General features: G+C 41.6%; 2 protein-coding genes across 4 annotated transcripts; one reads left to right on the top strand and one right to left on the bottom strand.

Moving 5' to 3' along the window:
• Nucleotides 1-1,980: 1,980 nt before the first annotated feature.
• On the top strand, nucleotides 1,981-4,656 carry KCO1 (Outward rectifying potassium channel protein). Its single transcript, XM_078573950.1, is given in 5 exon segments — nucleotides 1,981-2,733; nucleotides 2,735-2,811; nucleotides 2,814-3,030; nucleotides 3,123-3,273; nucleotides 4,194-4,656. Coding segments are annotated over 4 exon segments (969 nt in total). The 5' UTR covers nucleotides 1,981-2,206; the 3' UTR covers nucleotides 3,271-3,273; nucleotides 4,194-4,656.
• Nucleotides 4,592-9,409, bottom strand: ATSPO11-1 (Spo11/DNA topoisomerase VI, subunit A protein). Of its 3 annotated transcripts, none has more exons than XM_078573947.1 (15): nucleotides 9,352-9,409; nucleotides 9,145-9,244; nucleotides 8,450-8,523; nucleotides 8,283-8,384; nucleotides 7,296-7,369; nucleotides 6,772-6,788; nucleotides 5,983-6,052; nucleotides 5,878-5,914; nucleotides 5,720-5,767; nucleotides 5,580-5,638; nucleotides 5,462-5,493; nucleotides 5,269-5,374; nucleotides 5,065-5,185; nucleotides 4,929-4,992; nucleotides 4,592-4,865 (listed from the first exon to the last, which is right to left on the bottom strand). In XM_078573947.1, the coding sequence occupies exons 1-15, from the start codon at nucleotides 9,404-9,406 to the stop codon at nucleotides 4,739-4,741; spliced, it is 1,086 nt and encodes a 361-aa protein (XP_078430073.1). In that variant the 5' UTR covers nucleotides 9,407-9,409; the 3' UTR covers nucleotides 4,592-4,738. The 3 variants fall into 3 exon arrangements, with proteins under 3 accessions (XP_078430073.1, XP_078430074.1, XP_078430075.1); XM_078573948.1 differs by having other exon boundaries at nucleotides 4,843-4,865; nucleotides 4,929-4,987; XM_078573949.1 differs by lacking the exons at nucleotides 4,592-4,865; nucleotides 4,929-4,992 and having other exon boundaries at nucleotides 5,060-5,185; nucleotides 5,307-5,374.
• Nucleotides 9,410-18,118: the final 8,709 nt, after the last annotated feature.

Raw genomic sequence — 18,118 nt, 5'->3', positions numbered from 1 at the left:
GAACCATTGGGAAGGGCCTCAATTTCAAACGAGCTAAGCGCTTGAACTTTGAAATCTATACAGACTCTGAGCAGGCTCACTACCAGATATTTCTCCATTTTGTGTGGAAATCTGGTTACCATGGAAAGCAAGAAGCAAAACATCGTCTCTCACTCAAGCACAAAAGATAAAGTCAGAGTTTTGGAACAAAGGATATGTGGGTTTTCTGGACTCAATGAATAATCCAAGAATTAGGAGTCCCATTACCTGCAGCCAGTTGACTTTGCTGTGATTATAAATCCACAATCAACCTCACCCATGATAAATTGTCAGCATGACTGACAATTTATCAATAAAAATCTGCGAGCCAATATTCTTGCAATTGTCTACATCAATACTGAACAATACTGAATAATTGTCCACACCAATACTGAACAATACTGAATAATTGTCCACACCAAAGGATTTTCCTGAGATCGGCAAGAGTTTCTATGTAGAAACCAAACATGAGGGACATTCATTCCTTAGCCTGGGTGGTGGCGTTAATGGATATATCCCACTTTGTGATGACACGTGAGTCTCAAGAGTTACACTCTAGCTGTCAAAGAAGGTTATACGGTTATTCTATGCTAATGAAGAAAACATCTGTCTTAAACTTCATGTCTCCTATTACTCTCCTTCTCTCGGCTTTTCTTCACTTGGAAACTCGTTGTGAGTTCATTTGATTAGGTCTTTATCATTATAGCATTATAGCATGTATGGGAAAATAAATAACTCATTGGGAAAGTACTTCATAATAAGATGGAACCAAAGAACTGTATACATTTATTCCATGCTAATGAAGAAAGCATTTGTCTTAAACTTCATGTCTCCTATTACTCTGCTCCTCTCAGCTTCTCTTCACTTGCAAACTCACGTGTGTTTATTTGATTAGGTCTTTAGCATTATAGCATGTATGGGAAAACGAATACCTGATTGGCGAAAATACTTGATAACAGGATGGAAACCAAGATGAAACATCAGATCTATCTTCCTTTTCTGATCTAAACCAAGTATTCATATAAATGAACAAATACACAGTAAGAAAACATATATATGAACAAATACATGTAAAATGAATATCTGAATCACACAAACTTAATTTAAACCCCTTCTTAGGATGTCAGGAGGATTCATGTTATTGTATGCTAATAAAAATTCAATGAAGAGTAGAAATCCCAAAGGTGAAAATTGGTACCACCAAGTTTCATCGATGCACCCTAGTATTACTTAGAGAGTCAGGTTTTACCCCTATTTATCCTGAGATAAGTGCTGATAGTTAGCCTTTGACTATAAGGTGAAAAAATGTGAGGGGAGAGGTGAGGAGAGCGCAATGAGCACCATGAACTTAGTTCAAACAAATGAGACACATCAAGAGTCACTTGACGAAATTCATAATGATCATATCTTGATCTTCAAAGATATGGCAGCACCAATGGAACTGCTAAGAGCATGTTCCAATAGATATTTCAATAAAGGGAGAGAGTTTCAAAATGAGTGTCCAATAACACGTGTTATCGGGATTGATATCAAAAATGAATGCGGACTATCAAGCGCTTCATAGAAGATATTATGAAAATAGGCACTTTAGAGAGGCGATGCAAATAAAAATGACATCCGCTGGGAATAATTTAAGAGGATTCTATGGACCTTTGTACCGTAATTAAAAAAGTAATAACACGGGAGTTTTCTTGCTTAAGCAACTATCCGAACGGTAATTTCACCCAGGGAGGAAGTAAAGAAACACTCCATACAGCGAAGACTCAACTTGTATAACATCGCTGAAGCGAGTTTGATGCATTCACACAAAATTCAATTTGTTCAGGATAGCTAATGGAGTTTGCAGATAGTTTTGGAGTTTGCAGATAGTTCAGGATAGCTAATGGAGTTTGATGCATTCACACAAAATTCAATTTGTTCAGGATAGCTAATGAAAGATTAACAGGAACAAAAAACGGCTTGTGATCCCATTCCGATTACACCGTCCAGGGCCTCAAATTAGCCGCCCCTCAAGTCGCACTAGCATTTTTTTTTTCCTTAAATACTTTTTACTGGACGGGGTTAAGGTCAACGCCGGCCAAATCTTCACGAGAGGGTTTCCCTCTCCGTCCCTCTCGCTTTCCTGGTTCAAGAGCGATTCCCATAAAACCCACCTACAGAACATTTTCCCCACTTCAGAAACCCATCAATGGCAGGAATCAACCAGCAAAGACAGCCTCTTCTCCGCGACCCATCATCTCCAGAGATTCAAAGACGAAGGTTCCGGCGTTGCAGAAGCAGCCCATCAGCAGAAACACCCTTCAAGCTCTCAAAATTCACTCTGGGACAACAAGGCCCAACACTTAGCCAGGTGGCGGTTTTTCTGGCTATCTACTTAGCCGTCGACACGACCTGCTTCTTCCTAGTGAGAGACCAGATCGCCGGGACCAAGACCGAACCTTTGGTCGACTCCCTCTACTGCATCGTGACGATGACCACCGTGGGATACGGCGACCTCGTCCCGATCGGCGTCGCCGCCAAGCTCTTGGCCTGCGCCTTCGTCTTCTCCGGCATGGGCCTGGTGGGGTTTCTATTGGGTAGAGCGGCCGACTACTTCGTAGAGAAGCAGGCGGCTTTTCTGGCCAGGGCGCTGAGTCTTCCATCACACAAGGAATTTGCAGCGGATAAAGCCAGGAACAAGTTCCTGACGAGTGCGGGGTTGCTTCTGGTGTTGATGGGGAGTTGTTTTCCTGAGGAGGGTGGAGGGACTTAGCCTGGTGGATGCTTTCTACTGCGTTTGTTCTACTATTACCACGCTGGGTATGGAGATGAGAGCTTTTCGACCATGTGGGGGCGGGTTTTCGCCGTGGCTTGGATCTTAACCAGCACACTCTGCCTCGCCCAGTTGTTCTTGTATCTCTCGGAGTGGAGGGCTGAGCGCAACCAGCAGAGGTTGGCTCAGTGGGTGCTCAACCGGAGGTTGACTTACGTTGATCTTGAGGCCGCCGACTTGGACAAGGACGTCGCTGTCGAGTGAGAACTTGAATTTTTCCTTTTTGATTTTCCTCCTTTCGTTCTTTCACCCAAGTCTTGGATATTTCTGTGGGCTGGTTCTGTGTATTCAGGGCGGCTGAGTTCATAATCTATAAGCTCAAGGAGATGGGCAAGATCACAGAAGAGGACATGACACTGGTGATGGAAGAATTCGAGGATCTGGATGTTGACCATTCTGGCGCGTTGACCTCTAAGGACTTGACCTGGGGGAAGAAATAAATGGTACTAATCTCATTTTTCCTTTGTTTTTTCCTAATGAATCTCTATTTTAGGGTTCGGGAGATCTGAATGATCAATTGGATGGAGGATCCACTGCGTTCGTCAACAGAGCCCATCCACTTTCTGTTCGATCATCAAGCGGGGCCAGTGCATACTTTATACACTGGCGATTGGGCCCAGTATAGAGATATGAGAGAGAGGGGGAGGGAGAACGAGAGGGACACTTGAGAGATATAGGGAGAACGAGAGGGACACTTGAGAGATATAGGGAGAACGAGAGAGAGCACCTAGAGAAAGAGAGGGAGGACGAGTGAGAGAAACTAGAGAGACAGAGGGAAAACGAGAGAGAGGGGGAGAACGATAACGAGAAACAAGAGAGAGAGAGAGAGACAGAGAGATACCTTTAATAACTCCGAACCTTGACCATCTGTTCATTCGCTTCGAGGATCTAAAATCCGAGCGTGTTTATGAAATGTCAACTATCAAAGCTTTAAGTCTAAATTATATTCATTCAATGAAGTCGGGTGAGTAAACGGTGCTACTAGGCAGAAAAAAAGAGTAAAGATAAAATTTTGCATAAAAAGAGGGTAATAATTGATCATACAGCAAAATACTACTACACAAAAAATAATAATTAAGATAAAATTTTGCCTAAAAAGTGTGTCAAGAACCCGCTAAGGGTTTACCAGAGACGGAAGTCGAAAAGGCCCCCTGACGTTTCCACTTCCCCGGGGGACGCTTCGACTTTCCCGGGGGACGCTTCGACTTCCCCGGGGGACGTTTCGGCCCCCGACCAACCCTCTATTTAAGAGAGGAGACCAGGGAGCTGGGAGGCATGAAGAAAATCCAATCGTGAGTCCCCTCCCTTCTCTCTCTCGCCCTTTTCCCCTGACCCTAACTCCTCTCCTTTCCTGTTCCTACAGCGACCTTCAACCCTGCAACCGAGCCTCCTGGCCACAAGGGGAGAAAGCATGCTCCACTCCGTTCCTTTCCGTTTCCCTCTATCTTTTCCACCTTTTCCCATTTGTTCTGTGTTCAAACTTGGTTGACGACAGCATTTTGGAGTTTTCATTATGAGTATCATTGGGGTCTCAACAGAGTGCAACATCCTGTTTAAAGAAGAAAAGTATCACCCTTGCTATCAGCTATAGCTTTTAGCCCAGTTGTTAAGCGCTTGAATCTAACATCGATAAAGACCTACACCAAGGTCTTAAACAGTGTGTGCAAGAAAGACCCCTACAGTTGTAGGTGGCAGGCCTTGCAAGGGAGTTGATGGTAAGACTGGTATTCTGTTTGTTTACAAATTTTCTATAACCCACGCCAGTGCACAACCATACTGCACTGCACGTCATGTGATGTGCATGGATGGAACAGATATGATGGGATCTGATTGAATCCAAGTACATAACCCTGAACCACATGAATTGAAGATTGCAGAGGAGTAGGGCTTGAGTGTACCGGATTTGGTTCATATATAGCCTTCTCTTTGGATTTTGCCAGGGATGTATTCATCTGAGAGGAAGGTAAAGGAAGTAGCAGAGAGAGCTTCGATTTCGCACTTGACTCCATCATGCAGCATCTTCTCTAGTTCCAGCCTGCAAAAGAAGGGCATACTTAGAAGCTTGTTCAGATCTAGCAGGAAAGTCAAAAGAGGAAACCTCCAGAGAGGGGTCCTTTTGCGCAAGTAGCACCTCTGCAACATGGCCTCAGCCTTCATCTTATCTAGAAACATAACAACATGAGATCAACGGGTAAACGTGGAGGAAAACCTAGGATCCATATCTTTGTCCTCACCTTCTGGGGACAGAGGAAGAAGACATCTGTCAGGTAAGGAGTATCTCCTCTGATCAGAAGGGAGGACTCCAAGCCAGTAAACCTCTGGGACACACATCAACCTTGCATCAAAGGCCATTTGCTGGGAAACAGACTGTGTCACTATGGGGTTTACTGGAACTAATTGGGAAAAATAACTACGAAAAGTTGAGAGAATTTGCGCACAGTGGAACCAAACTTGTATGTCATTAATATGTCAATACCGTACGGATCACAGTCCACAAGACAGTATACAGGTAATTGGATATTCTCCACTAGGTGCTTTAAAAATCTGTAAGAAGCCATGAGGTGGTTAATTTGCCTGTAACAGAAGGGGAAAAAAGTAACTGGATAACCTAATGTAATCTTGGATATTAACCTTCTTGTAGAGACGTCAGGGTAGCCTCGTCCCTACAGATTTTGATAGGACAGAAGATGATCATTGGACTGAAAACAAGAAGCGAATTTCTGAATTCCATGTTTGATAATGTCCTTACTGTGATCACTATGCATCGGTTTTTCGAACAGAACTTGTCATTTGCCAAGCGCTTGAACACTACAGGGAAGGAGCAAGTGGGGACACCTCAATACTTCAACTAACTTATGTATGCCCGGGTAATGTTGGGTTCTACATTACCGGTTTCCTTCTCCACAACAAGTATATACTGAGCGGCACTGACAAGGCCTAACAACAAAAAACAAGCTTTAGTTCATATAGAAGGCTTCAATACGTAATCTTTAATTCATACAGAAAAGAGTGATTAATTAGGCATCATTGGGCTTTCAGGCTTGTACCTTCAATTTCTTCGACATGCACGGGTATTGGGTAGGCCTACAGCACCAAAGGATTTCATTATTTACGATCACAACCAAGAATAAAGAGCCACACCAAGTGCTTACAGAGTTGGGTTTTTTAATGCAATCATAAATCCTATCGCCACCAGTAAATCTCAGCCAGCCCATCATCAATCTATAAAGATAAATCATGGTGGTAATGAAGTTAAGCCTCAATAGCTAGAAATATCACTATGCAATTTGCCAATAATAGGATCTTCAGAATCTGGGGACCCATTGAAGAGCACTTCAAAGCATCCCAAACGCTTCCTCTGAACTGGAGTAGCAGCTCTTTTTTTCGCACTTATTTGCACTTACCGTTTTCTTCTCATAGTATTCCGTAAAAACTTTTTCCCAGAAAAATATTCTACTGTGATTCTGAACAGTCTCTGTCAGATCATACAATCCATACGTTTGAGGACTATACATTGAGTCATGATTCCCTTAATGAAAGAGAACCCTCAAGTTTTAAAAATGACATAAACCTTTTAAAGTAACAGTTTATCTCTCCACTGACACAAAAATGTCTTCTTTTCTCCATGTAGACACCAGGCATTGAAAGGTGAATATATGAGACAAATCGTTAATCTCCAAAACGGAAAGATAACGAAATGAGGGTTACACTCAAACCAGGTTTTTCAAATATTTAGATAAAGACTCGTTTATACATCTCCCTCGACACATCCCATCAATAATGAGAGTTTGTACGCATAATGATGAATGTTTCTGTCCCCACAAGCAGTAAAAAGGAAAACCAATGCTTCAAGGGAAAACAAATTTCCCGCAGACTTTGGATAATCATTGATCATGGGATCCCAAAAATGAGCAAGAGATGTGAAACATTGAATTACTTACCCTTTTCCAGCAGGCACCTGCCAAACATAATAGCAAATATGTGTCAGACACTAGTTGAGCTATGTGGATGGTGATCAAGTAAATCGATTCCTGATAACTAAATTTTTACATGGTGATAGGACATATGCCATTATTGTGGTTTCTTTGGAATAATGAAAAACAAGAGGAAAGACTTCATGAGAAAGCTAGGAATAAAAAATTTAATCGTTTTGAAGTTGATGGACTCAATGCATCATACATTTTTAAATGCGGTCGATGGTTACTTCAACAGTAGATAACAGTGCTAATGCCTTAGCTAAACAAGGAAGAAGGCCATAGACTATACATTTATGATTCTATGCTTACCAGAGCAGAGAATATGGTGTTTGACTAAAAGCACTTAGCAGAAAATTTTATCAAATCCAGCCAAATACTATCGTTTTTAACAATCTACAATCTTTCGCTAGAGATGCTTTCCCTTTTTGAAACTTCAAAAGATTAATTCTCAGTCGATAGAATAAAGGCACATTTGTTGATATGCGTACCACATTAAGATTATGACGACTGCACTGCAAAAGGATGCATATGTTCTTAATGGCACTGTCCACTACTGTTTGCTCTGCGTAAGGTAAAAAATGAGAATACAATCCAATATAAAAAACTACACAACATGACTATAACTTCCCGATTAATAAAGGACACGGCAGATTGATGATCTCTTGAATCTAAAAAAATATTGATCTAAATAGGATTGATCCAGTGGCAACTGAAAAATGGCCGATATTAGATCCTCTAAAAAATTCAGAAAATCATGCACATTTATATTAGATCCTCATTACCCGGGATGTAGTCTGGAAAATTTTTGGATGAAAATAAATATAGATCAGAAAAATTAAAAAAAAACACTCCTAAATATTTTATCCCAACGATAGAAAGACGTTAGTTACTGCGTTTATGTTTCAGCTATATTACGCAAAAACATTTCTAAAAATGTTCGAACCGAATCCATTATTGTGAAAATCCTATGTCTATAAAAATGAAAAAAAAACGTAATAAATAATTGGAAGCTTCAGTGTCCAAGGAACGGAATAATCAAGGGCTTCAGGTAAGTATACTTTTAAGCCCACTTCAGAATATAAGACCTCAAAGCCAGTACTCTTCGACGAAATTATGTTTTGACACGTGAACGATTCAACCTATTTCTCATATTCGATTCGGAATAGTTACAGAATTAATAAGCACACTGTCCGTCTACATACCAGCTAAGATACAACTGTATGTCTTAAATTAGGGATGAACTCGATGAATCTTTTCAGAAAAGACTTTAATGAAGCATTTTAAAAAAAAAATGCTTCTGTTTCTTGTATTGCACCACAATGATTTTCCCGTTCGAATTGAGTTTGGAGGTCTGCCAGGCATCAAAAAGAAGTCATTCACTACCTGGACTACATGGTTTTTATCTTCCATTTGTAAATTACATTTATCCGAGCCGACAATAAGAAACTAGCCCCGTACTAAAGAATTTCATTTACCGGAGAACAAGGATGGATGCATGTAATATATGTCCCTTTTGGATGCATGCCGGTTTTCTTGCAGAAGTTGCCGAACTATTCCCAATACCCTGAAAATTATAACTGAAAGACGCCAAAATAATCATTTGGGAAAAGTCAGTAGAAAAGGGAACATGCGAAAACTTTACTCAATCTCTGTGCCTGGCTTTCATTGTAAAATGATAGGGTCTTCTTTCCGCAGGAAAGATCCGGATTGCAATGACTGCAGAAAGAGGACAATGGGTATTAAACCATAGCTTTATTTCAACGTCCCTGATTTTAGCAATCAGTTTTGATGATACATGGACTGACATAACGTGAATAATTGATCATTGGATCATAAACATCGCGGCTACAGTTCACCAAAGAAACCTATGATTATGCGATATGCATACCATTTTTTATTTAGGTACTGTCAAGTAAAGAAATGACATGCCGGAGCGCAGAAAATATGGCTCGTTTTGGACTTGACACAAAGGTGGTGCAGACCAACAAATGGAGCTTCGGAACAATCTTTTAAGAAATTTATTCTACGGTAAGTGCCAATAATTATCTTTCTTCAACCCTTGGCGAAACCGTGAATTTCAAACGCACACCCGATCAAGCCAAATAACGCCTTCAGTTCAGCGCATTCTCAGTGAATCCTAGCCTTCGCCGAAAACAGCTCCATATTTCGGCGGTAAATTAAAACACGTGAATGGGATGGAACTCCGTTTTCCAGTGGAAGATTCACAAGGCATGTCCCACTCATTACAATAAAACTTTCAGATTAAAACTGGATTATCTTTATCGACGTAAAACGCAAGTGCAATGAAAATAACGGCGAAATGTGAAATCAACGCACCATTCACCAGATGAATCCGTGCAATACGTGATGTACCGATCGATCTCAACTGTCGGGAGCCGCCCGCAGCCGACACCCGCAATTATGAAACGAACGAGGCCTGAGAAAATCCTCCCCATAATTTCGAAATCACATCTATTTGATCCAAACACGAAAACCTTCTTCGACATGCTTCCTTTCTCTTACAAAAACGTGACGAGCAGTTACCTTTGATCTTCGATATTACTTCGGGAGCGTTCGAATCAAATGTTCTTCCCGCCATTTCTCTCTTCTACTTCCCGTCTTCGACAAAGTTGAAATCTTCTATTTATATAGTCCTCTACGAATTCTCTTCTCGTTAAATTTGGTAAAATTTTTAATATCGGAGAATTCAATAACAGAATAATACACCAAAAACATTAATATTGGTAAAATCTCTATTTATTCTAATTTACGTTCAATAGTTTTTTCTTTAATACGATAATTAAGTTCATATACACAATAATACAGCAAAATTGGACTGATCTCAAAAACAGTATATTTCGATCATTTACGCTTATTCGGTCTCTTTAATTTCGTAATTAGTTTCATATACCCAATAATATAGCAAAATACGACTAATCTCGAAATTTGTCCTCTTCTCACTATTTTTTTTTGGAAACTTCATCAGCTTAGTTTATGTTTAATCTTTTTCATTCACTCTATAAGTAGGTTCATAAACAACGAAATCGGAATGATCTCATAAACGCGATTTCAGAAAATTTACGGTTATTCGTTCTCGTCAATTTCAAAATTAGGTTCATATACTCAATAATCTTGAAATTATAGTGCGCTAGGGAAACGGAAGCTTCATTAGTTTAAATTTACATTTAATTATATAATTAGGTTCATACACGGAATAATACAAATAAAATTGGTTCACAGGCACAATAATACATTAAAGTAGGACTAATCGCAATTTCAGATCATTTACGCTAATTGCTCCCTGTTCAAATACACAAGAATACAATAGAGTAGGACAGATAATTACTCCAAGTCCTTCTCTTTGATTCCATAATGAGGTCCATATACACAATAGAACAAGAAAAAAGGACTGATCTCAAAAACGGCTAATTTCAGATAATTTGTGAAATATAACAGAACAGGGAACTCGAGTTCTTCGCTTGTTCTTCTCGAGCCGTTCTCTACTGGAGCTTCTTGATCTCTTCCTCGGCGAGCGATTCCCCTCCATCTTCCTCGATCGCCATGGAGGTAAGTGGAGAAGCTTCGTCAATGCCATGGCCGGAGACGTATTGTATCAATTCCTCTCCGATTTGGTCGCTTTGATCGTCCCCGTGAGAAGAGGAAAGGGCTCGGAAGATCCCGACAGCGACGAGAGAGACGGTGGTGGATAGAAGAAGCGGCCACAAGGAGACTATCCCGGTGATGATTTTGGTGCCGAATCTGATGATGATCAAGGCCATTGTTGCCGCGCCGACCAAGGTTAGAGCCTGGAGACCGAATTTCTGAAGCAGATCGCGAGATAGATCCAGCAGCTCCATGGCGAAAGACTCCGGATCGCCGCGCCCTTCTTGAGTTCACCTGTTGGATGATGACTTTTTGTTGAGGGAAAAGATGGGCGCTAACTGTTTGCTTTTTTGCATCTTTTGAACGCATCTGCACCGTCCGAAGTGGCAGCTCGATAGAGTTCCGACTGTTTCAGGTCGACTTTTGCGTCATCCTTGTGCCCAAGATGCTGACTCTGGCTGTTCATGGCGTCGATTTCGCTTGTATGGATGAATTGACGGCAGTCACAACATGGTAGAACAGTTTCTGTGCAGAATTCTCCTTGAAAAACAGTCTGATTCATGGGTCATTGCTTGTTCAATTCCGGCCGTACGCATTCTGCACAGATTTCTTCTCCGAAGAACAGTCTGATTTGGCTGTTTAACCTTACTCAATTCCAGACACGCTGGGTGGAATTGGTAAGCGCAGACGCTTTGAATTTTTTTCTCTGAAATGAGATGATAGAATAATGGAGAAAGATTTGATTTTTTTGCGACTTCAATGCGGTAATTGGAGAGGGCATTCATCAGGTTAACTTTAATATCTGTCATCCCTTATATGTGATCACATTCATTTTATGCGTAAATATATTGAGCCTTCCCCTAGACCTAAATGTGTTATCTTCAAGAGAACAAGCATTCGATTGATTAAATTATATTCATTGCACGATTTCCCAAAATAAAATGCATCCAATAAATTTATAATGTAGTAAATATAATAACAAGTTGTGGCATTTTAATAAATAATATGCACTGCGAGGCAAGTCTGATAGAAAATGGCAAAGACAGGTGAGTTAGCGGTTTGTAGTTAGGTTACCTTTCACTAATAGAAAGTGATGTAGGACGACTAGGAAATGGACGACTGGAGAGACGGAGAAATGATATGGACGGAGGGAAGGCAATGGATGGATTGGGCAAGGGAAGGATAAAACAGCCCATAGAAATCCACACGTTCGAATTCGGATTTTAAAACCAACGAAATACTGGTGGTGCAGCTCCGATCCTCGTCGAGGGCGGGAGTACTGTCTTCACCCACCGCGACGATGCCGAAGCACCAAAATCAATGTCGGAATTCGCGTCACGAGGGAAACTCACGAACGGGAGAGAATTTTGGGGAAATCCAAACCAAATCAAATCTGACAGCGGCGGAGACTTCCCGAGAAATACTAGACGAGGAACACTTTGACACCAAAGAGTTCAAGCGTACCTCAGCACCGTAGTGCATGAAGAGGCTGCGGGGAATTCTGATCGTGACGAGACTGAGCGAATCCGGGAGTTGAATGGCCCACTGGACGAGAGAGTCTGGGCGTTCCGGGCATTGTACAGGCCTGGCAGAAAGCGCGACGATTGATGGGCGCTTCGATGCGGGGTCTTGGAGGCCTGCACGGCGTCACTAGCGTGGGCGGTCGGTGGCGACGCGGGGGCCGTTGGGTGGCCTAGAGCCTTGGCACAAGACGGCCAGGCACTAGGGCGCGGGGTCAGCCTGGCGCTAGGGCGTTGGGCGGCCTTGCGCTTGGTCGCAGGGGCGTGGCGCTCGGGTGCTGGGCGGCCTTGCGCCTGGGCGCGGGCGGCCTGGCGCTAGGGCGCTGGCGGCCTTGCGCCTGGGCGCGGGGTGGCCTGGCGCTAAGGCGCGGGGGCGGCCTAGCGCTCAAGTGCTGGGCGGCCTTGCGCCTGGGCACGGGGTGGTCTGGCGCTAGGGCGCGAGGCGGAAAGGACGAGAGAAGAGAGGGTGAGAAAGAGAGAGGGCGAGACAAAGGAAGAAGGAGAAGAGAGAGCGGGAGGGAGGCCGGCGACGATGATGACGGCGGCGGCGGCGGCAGTAGGAGTGGAGAAGGGATAGGGGAGGCTGGGCAGTCCTCCAAGAAGAGTTAAACAAAAAAACTCGATTCTTGAATAATGACTGCCTAACTGTTTCTTGAAACAATGGCCTATACATATAGGCCTTCGAGGAAAGAGAAAATACAACTTAAAGACGAGAAATTAAAGACACAAGATGTGCTTCATGTCACGCCAAGGGGCAGTTCTTGATCTGCCGTTGGCGACGTGTCATGATGCGCGAAGGAGCGTGTATGCGTGGAGACATGCATGCGGAGACGATTGTGGCGTGTCCGTGGCGGAGGTGTTGACGTCGGTTGACTGTGGCGGTGTGTCCGTAGCGGAGACGTTGACTTCAGTTGATGGCGGCGACGCGTCCGGTGTCGATGCGATGGCGTCCACGCCACCAGAAAGAGCTGTAAAATATGGCCAAAGTAATAAAATTGTCATTTCACCCATTTTATTTCTAATAGCTCCTGAAAATTTAACTGATCAAGCCTGATGAAGTCTGGAAATTTATGTCCCATAAAGGCACAAGATCAAGTAATTACAAGTTTGTTGTCAAGATACTGACTAATCTTCTTTGGTGTGTTTCTATACATACAACACACATAAGCTTGCACAATTAGGAGTGCCAACTTGTTTTCTCAGAAATGATTTATTATAGGAGGCATTCGCATTAAGGATGTCCAGGAAGGGCAGAATATGATGAACTACAAGTTGGGTTCGAGGGCCATAATTGATGTTAAACAATTATCCTAGCGGAAGACTTAGATCAGAATTGTAACAACACTTTGAAACTGTTGAATCTTCTAGTAGCTTGCAGGGATGATAGAATGAGGAGAAGACAAGGAAAAGAACAAGAAAACATGTATATCATTAACTTAAAACTCCAAGTGCATCTCATGATCCCTTTTATAGGGTAGTAACCGGCCGTTAATAACGGCTAGAAAACTAGCCGTTATAACTTACCCGATTTGATATTTCAAATCGGGAAATGGGCCATATGGACCCGATATTGATAATTAGGCTTTTATTTTAAGCCTGATAGGTAATACATTGTTTTATTGTGCTTTATTATGCCCGTACATTCAACACTCCCCCTCAAGTGCAGGAATGTATATTCGTCATTCCAAGCTTGGATATCAAATGTCATAGGCTCTTGGTTGGTAGACCCTTGGTGAAGTTGTCTACACATTGTTCTTCAGAATTCACATGTTCTGTCTTCAAAATTCCTTGCTCCAAGTGATCTTGGATGTAGAACCGGTCAATGTTGACATGCTTCATCTTGTCGTGGTCAACTGGATCATGTGCTATGCTGATATCAGATTTGTTGGATGACAATTGGGCTTATATAGTTGATCTTCAGATCATCTAGCACATATTTGATCCACATTACTTCATCTATTCCCTTGGACATAGCTCGAAATTCAGCTTCCGTATTGGACTTGGAGACGATACTTTGCTTCTTGCTTCTCCAAGTCACTAGGTTTCCTCCAAGTATTGTGCAGTACCCAGTAGTTGACCTGTAGTCAAGACAAGACCCAGCATAGTCAGAATCAATATATAAAATGAGATCAAGTTTACCTGTTTTCCGGTATGCAATGCCCAGTCCTGATGTTCCCTTGAGGTACCTGAGAATTCTGTTGACAGCTTCAAAGTGAGAGTTTCTAGGTGAGTGCCTAAATTGACTTAAAATATTTACTGCATAACAGATATCTGGTCTAGTATATGACATATATAATAGTTTTCCAACGATATTTTTATATGAGTTAATATCTACTCTAGGTTCATCTTCACTAATAGTTAATTTATGGTTAACTTCAATCGGTGTCTCATTTGTATGGCAATTCATATGCTTTGTTTCCTCTAGAAGGTCCAAGATATATTTCTGTTGTGTCATTAAAATTCCTTAACTAGAGTGTGCAAATTCTATTCCTAAAAAATAATTTAGGGGCCCCAATTGTTTGACCTGGAAATTTTTTTCTAAGTGTTGCTTGAGATCTTTAATTTCCTCTAGATTATTTCCTGTAATTATAATATCATCTACATATACTATCAAAATTGTTATCAGTCCTTGAGTTATACCCTTAAAAAACATAGTATGCTCACCGTTACATTGTGTGTACCCAAGGTTTTTCATGGTTTGGTTGAATCTTCCAAACCATGCTCTAGGTGATTGCTTTAATCCATACAAAGCCTTCCGGAGTCTACATACCTTTCCTTGATGTATGTTTCCTTCATAGCCAGGTGGAACATCCATGTAAATTTCTTATTTTAGGTCACCATGGAGAAAAGCATTTTTATGTCATACTGGTTCAAGGGCCAATCTAGGTTAACTGCCAATGAGAGTAAAATTCTGATGGTATTGATCTTTGCTACTGGAGCAAATGTCTCCTGGTAGTCGATTCCATAAGTTTGAGTATACCCTCTAGCTACCAGTCTAGCCTTATATCTTTCTATACTACCATCTGATCTACATTTGAGAGTAAATACCCATCTACAGCCTACTGTCTTCTTTCCTTTAGGACGTTCCACAATTTCCCAGGTATTGTTTTGTAATAGTGCCTTCATCTCCTCGTCCATTGTTTCTTTCCATCTGACATTCTTCATAGCTTCCTGTGGAGATTTTGGAATAGGAATATCTTGTATTCTGGTAAGAAAAACCTTGTATTCAGATGATAACTTCTTGTAATTTAGATAGTTAACTATTGAGTAAGGAACTGGTTTCACACAAGCTCTAGTTCCCTTTCTTAATGCAATCGGCCAATCATCTCCTCCACCATCAGTAACTTTTTCTTCATGTCCAGATATCACTCCCCCTTGATTAGAGATGTCTCCCCCTTCACCCAAGTCCATGGCTTCTTTATTTTTTTCCTTTCTCTTTCTCTGATAATATTTTGGGTATGGGGTTATTTGACATAAGGTTTCTAGTTTTTCCATTGTATCAGTTGTTTCGCTAGATAAATTATAATTGTTGTTTTCAAGTTCAACTCTGGATTCCACAGACTGAGGATCAATCAAATGGATAGATATAGTATCTGTTCCATTTTCAGGTGAATTTTCTGTTGGGTTCTAGAGGCCTAGATCTGGATAAACAGAACAAAACGATGCGCAGCGAAAGTCCTTTTTGCGAATCGAACGGCATCAACGAAAACATTGAAACAATGTACCTTTGCACGAATATCATTCATGATTTCTTCGATCCCGGTGCGAGACTAGTCGGGCTGCTCAAGTGTGCAGCCTCTAGACGTATCCACACGGTCCTCGGCGCGTCGGATCTCCTCCTTCTCGTTGACAAGCCCCGTTCTTTCTCCGTCGGCGTCGTTACGTCGTCCCGATCACATCAGGGATGGAGAGGGGGTGTGGGGAGAGTGGAGAAGAAGGGGAAAGGCCCCTGAACAATTCTGGCCTGGGTTAATTTCGTTCAGGGCCTTCCCCTATTTATTCTAAGTGGGTATTTTTCATAAAAACCCCCAAAACTTAAGTGTATCTTCCAACGTCCAAAAGACCATTTGCGTGTGACCCTCTAGGCCCATGTATCAGTCTAGTTAACGACTCCAATGGCCCAATAACCTTTATTGGCCTTCCGAATTAATTAACTATATCATCATATAGATTAATTAACGTCAGATTGATTTAACCCAATCGATAGGTCGGGACTCCAACACGTGGGGTGCCAAGCTACACCTCATGTCCTAGAAGATACAAATGAGTGTGTATCGACTCACTCATGGAACCTGTTCATCATCAGTTACCGTGTATGTATAATCCCTCATCCACTTGACGCTCCTTGGACGACTTAGGGTATGGTCAACTGTCAAACCCTAATTGGTCATCCGAGTTAGTACTGATGCATTCGGAAATCATCGGAGAACTCTTCTCCGATATTTCACTGCCTTGGCCAAGGAATTCATTGCATCATCTTCCTTGAGCTGTCACCTCTTATACCGAGGGTGAAGGATCCCATCTTGACCACTCAACGCCTTCGTGTACTTCTTGATGCACCCGAACTAAGACCGTTTAGAATCCCATGATTAGAGACTCGTTGGCCATAGCCAAAGTACAACCATCCGTCCACAAGACGTCTTTGGTGTCTCAGGTCTGAGGACCCCTTACACAACCGTGACGTGAATCAACCTGATTGACCAGTTCGGTATAATACCATTCAGGGATTCGTACGGATCAATTCAGTGAACTCTTTCCACTAAAGATCAACCATTATCTATCCTTAGTGTCGCCACACTAATGGCTACGGGACCAGCCATACTCATCATATGAGTGAGGCTAGATAATGCTATTCTATCCGGATAAATCGATGTCCTTCTCGCGTATCCTTTGAATAGGAATGTTTAGAACACATGCTTAAAGACTAGTGATCTCCACATTACGATCTCATCATAATTCACTAAGTCCGATCATGTATTCATGGACTTCATTATACGCATCACATGTGCACTATAATGAATATGTTCTATTAATGAATATGGAACGAGATGTGGAATGTGTGATTGGCTTACCGGCCACATATATTTCCATCATTTTCTTCGATGGTTGGAGTATCATTCTCACTAGTAAGTAAGTGAGATATTTCTCTATGCTCCTCAGTACCTCTGGGTTTATAATAAAATGTTTTTTCATCAAATACTACATCCTTTGTAACCATACATGTGAGTAATAGGATGATATACTTTGTATCCCTTTTGAGTAACAGAATATCCAATAAAGACACACTTCAATCCTTTTGTAGACCATTTGTTCTGTTTATATGCATGGTTGTATACATATCCAACACATCCAAATGTCTTGACAGGTAAACCGATTTTCAGTTTCACATTTTGGTAGTGTGTTTCTAGTAATTCTAAAGGGCTTCTGAACTCTAAAACTCTAGAAGGAAGTCGATTTATGAGATGTGTGGCTATCATTACTGCAAAACCCCATAGGTTTTCAGGAACATTTCCATGTATAAGGAGAGTTCTCCCCTTATCAACAATATCTCCAAGTTTTCTCTCAAGCAGGCCATTTTGTTGTTGTGTGTAAGGACATGAAGTTTCATATCTTATTCCCTCAGATCTAAAAAATCCATTAGCTCATTGTTAAGGAAATCCTTGGCATTTTCAGTTATTAATCCTTGGAATGGATCGCCAAATTGTCTCTTGATAAGATTACACAGTCCTTTCAGATTCTGAGTGACTTCAGTTTTATGTTTGAGTAGAAATACCCAGCTATATCGACTATAATCATCTATACATACTAGGAAATACCTATGTCCTAGTATGTCTGGTTGAGGGGATGGTCCCCATACATCACGATGTATGTTTTGAAAAGGTTTGGTCATTCTGGTATCACTTGGAGGATAAGAAACCCTTTTGAACTTTCACAACTGACAAGATTCACAAATGATATGTTCCACCAAAATGTCCTTAAACAGGTGTGGATACATATGTTTCATAAGGTAAAAGGAAGGATGACCCATTCTTTGATGGATCTCCATAATAGAGGCTTGAGATGATATTGCTGCAACCTTGGATTCATCGCTTGTCAGGGTGCTAGGCGACTTCCAAGGTAGATAGAAGAGGCCTTGTTGCACCTTAGCTAGTCCAACCTTTCACCTGAGGTCTTTATGACATAGATAG

Source organism: Wolffia australiana, chromosome 4, assembly GCF_029677425.1.
Source record: "Wolffia australiana isolate 7733 chromosome 4, ASM2967742v1".
Taxonomy (NCBI): Eukaryota; Viridiplantae; Streptophyta; class Magnoliopsida; order Alismatales; family Araceae; genus Wolffia; species Wolffia australiana.
The sequence above is the reverse complement of the archived record's forward strand: the minus strand, read 5'-3'. Positions and strand labels throughout refer to the sequence as shown.

Excerpts from the sequence above, each read along its gene's own strand:
- ATSPO11-1 (XM_078573947.1), bottom strand. The coding sequence starts at position 9,406 with ATGGCGGGAAGAACATTTGATTCGAACGCTCCCGAAGTAATATCGAAG. Across the intron at positions 9,245-9,351 it reads AGTAATATCGAAGATCAAAG|GCCTCGTTCGTTTCATAATT; the intron begins GTAACTGCTCGT and ends GGATTTTCTCAG. Across the intron at positions 8,524-9,144 it reads ACGGATTCATCTGGTGAATG|TCATTGCAATCCGGATCTTT; the intron begins GTGCGTTGATTT and ends CTCTTTCTGCAG.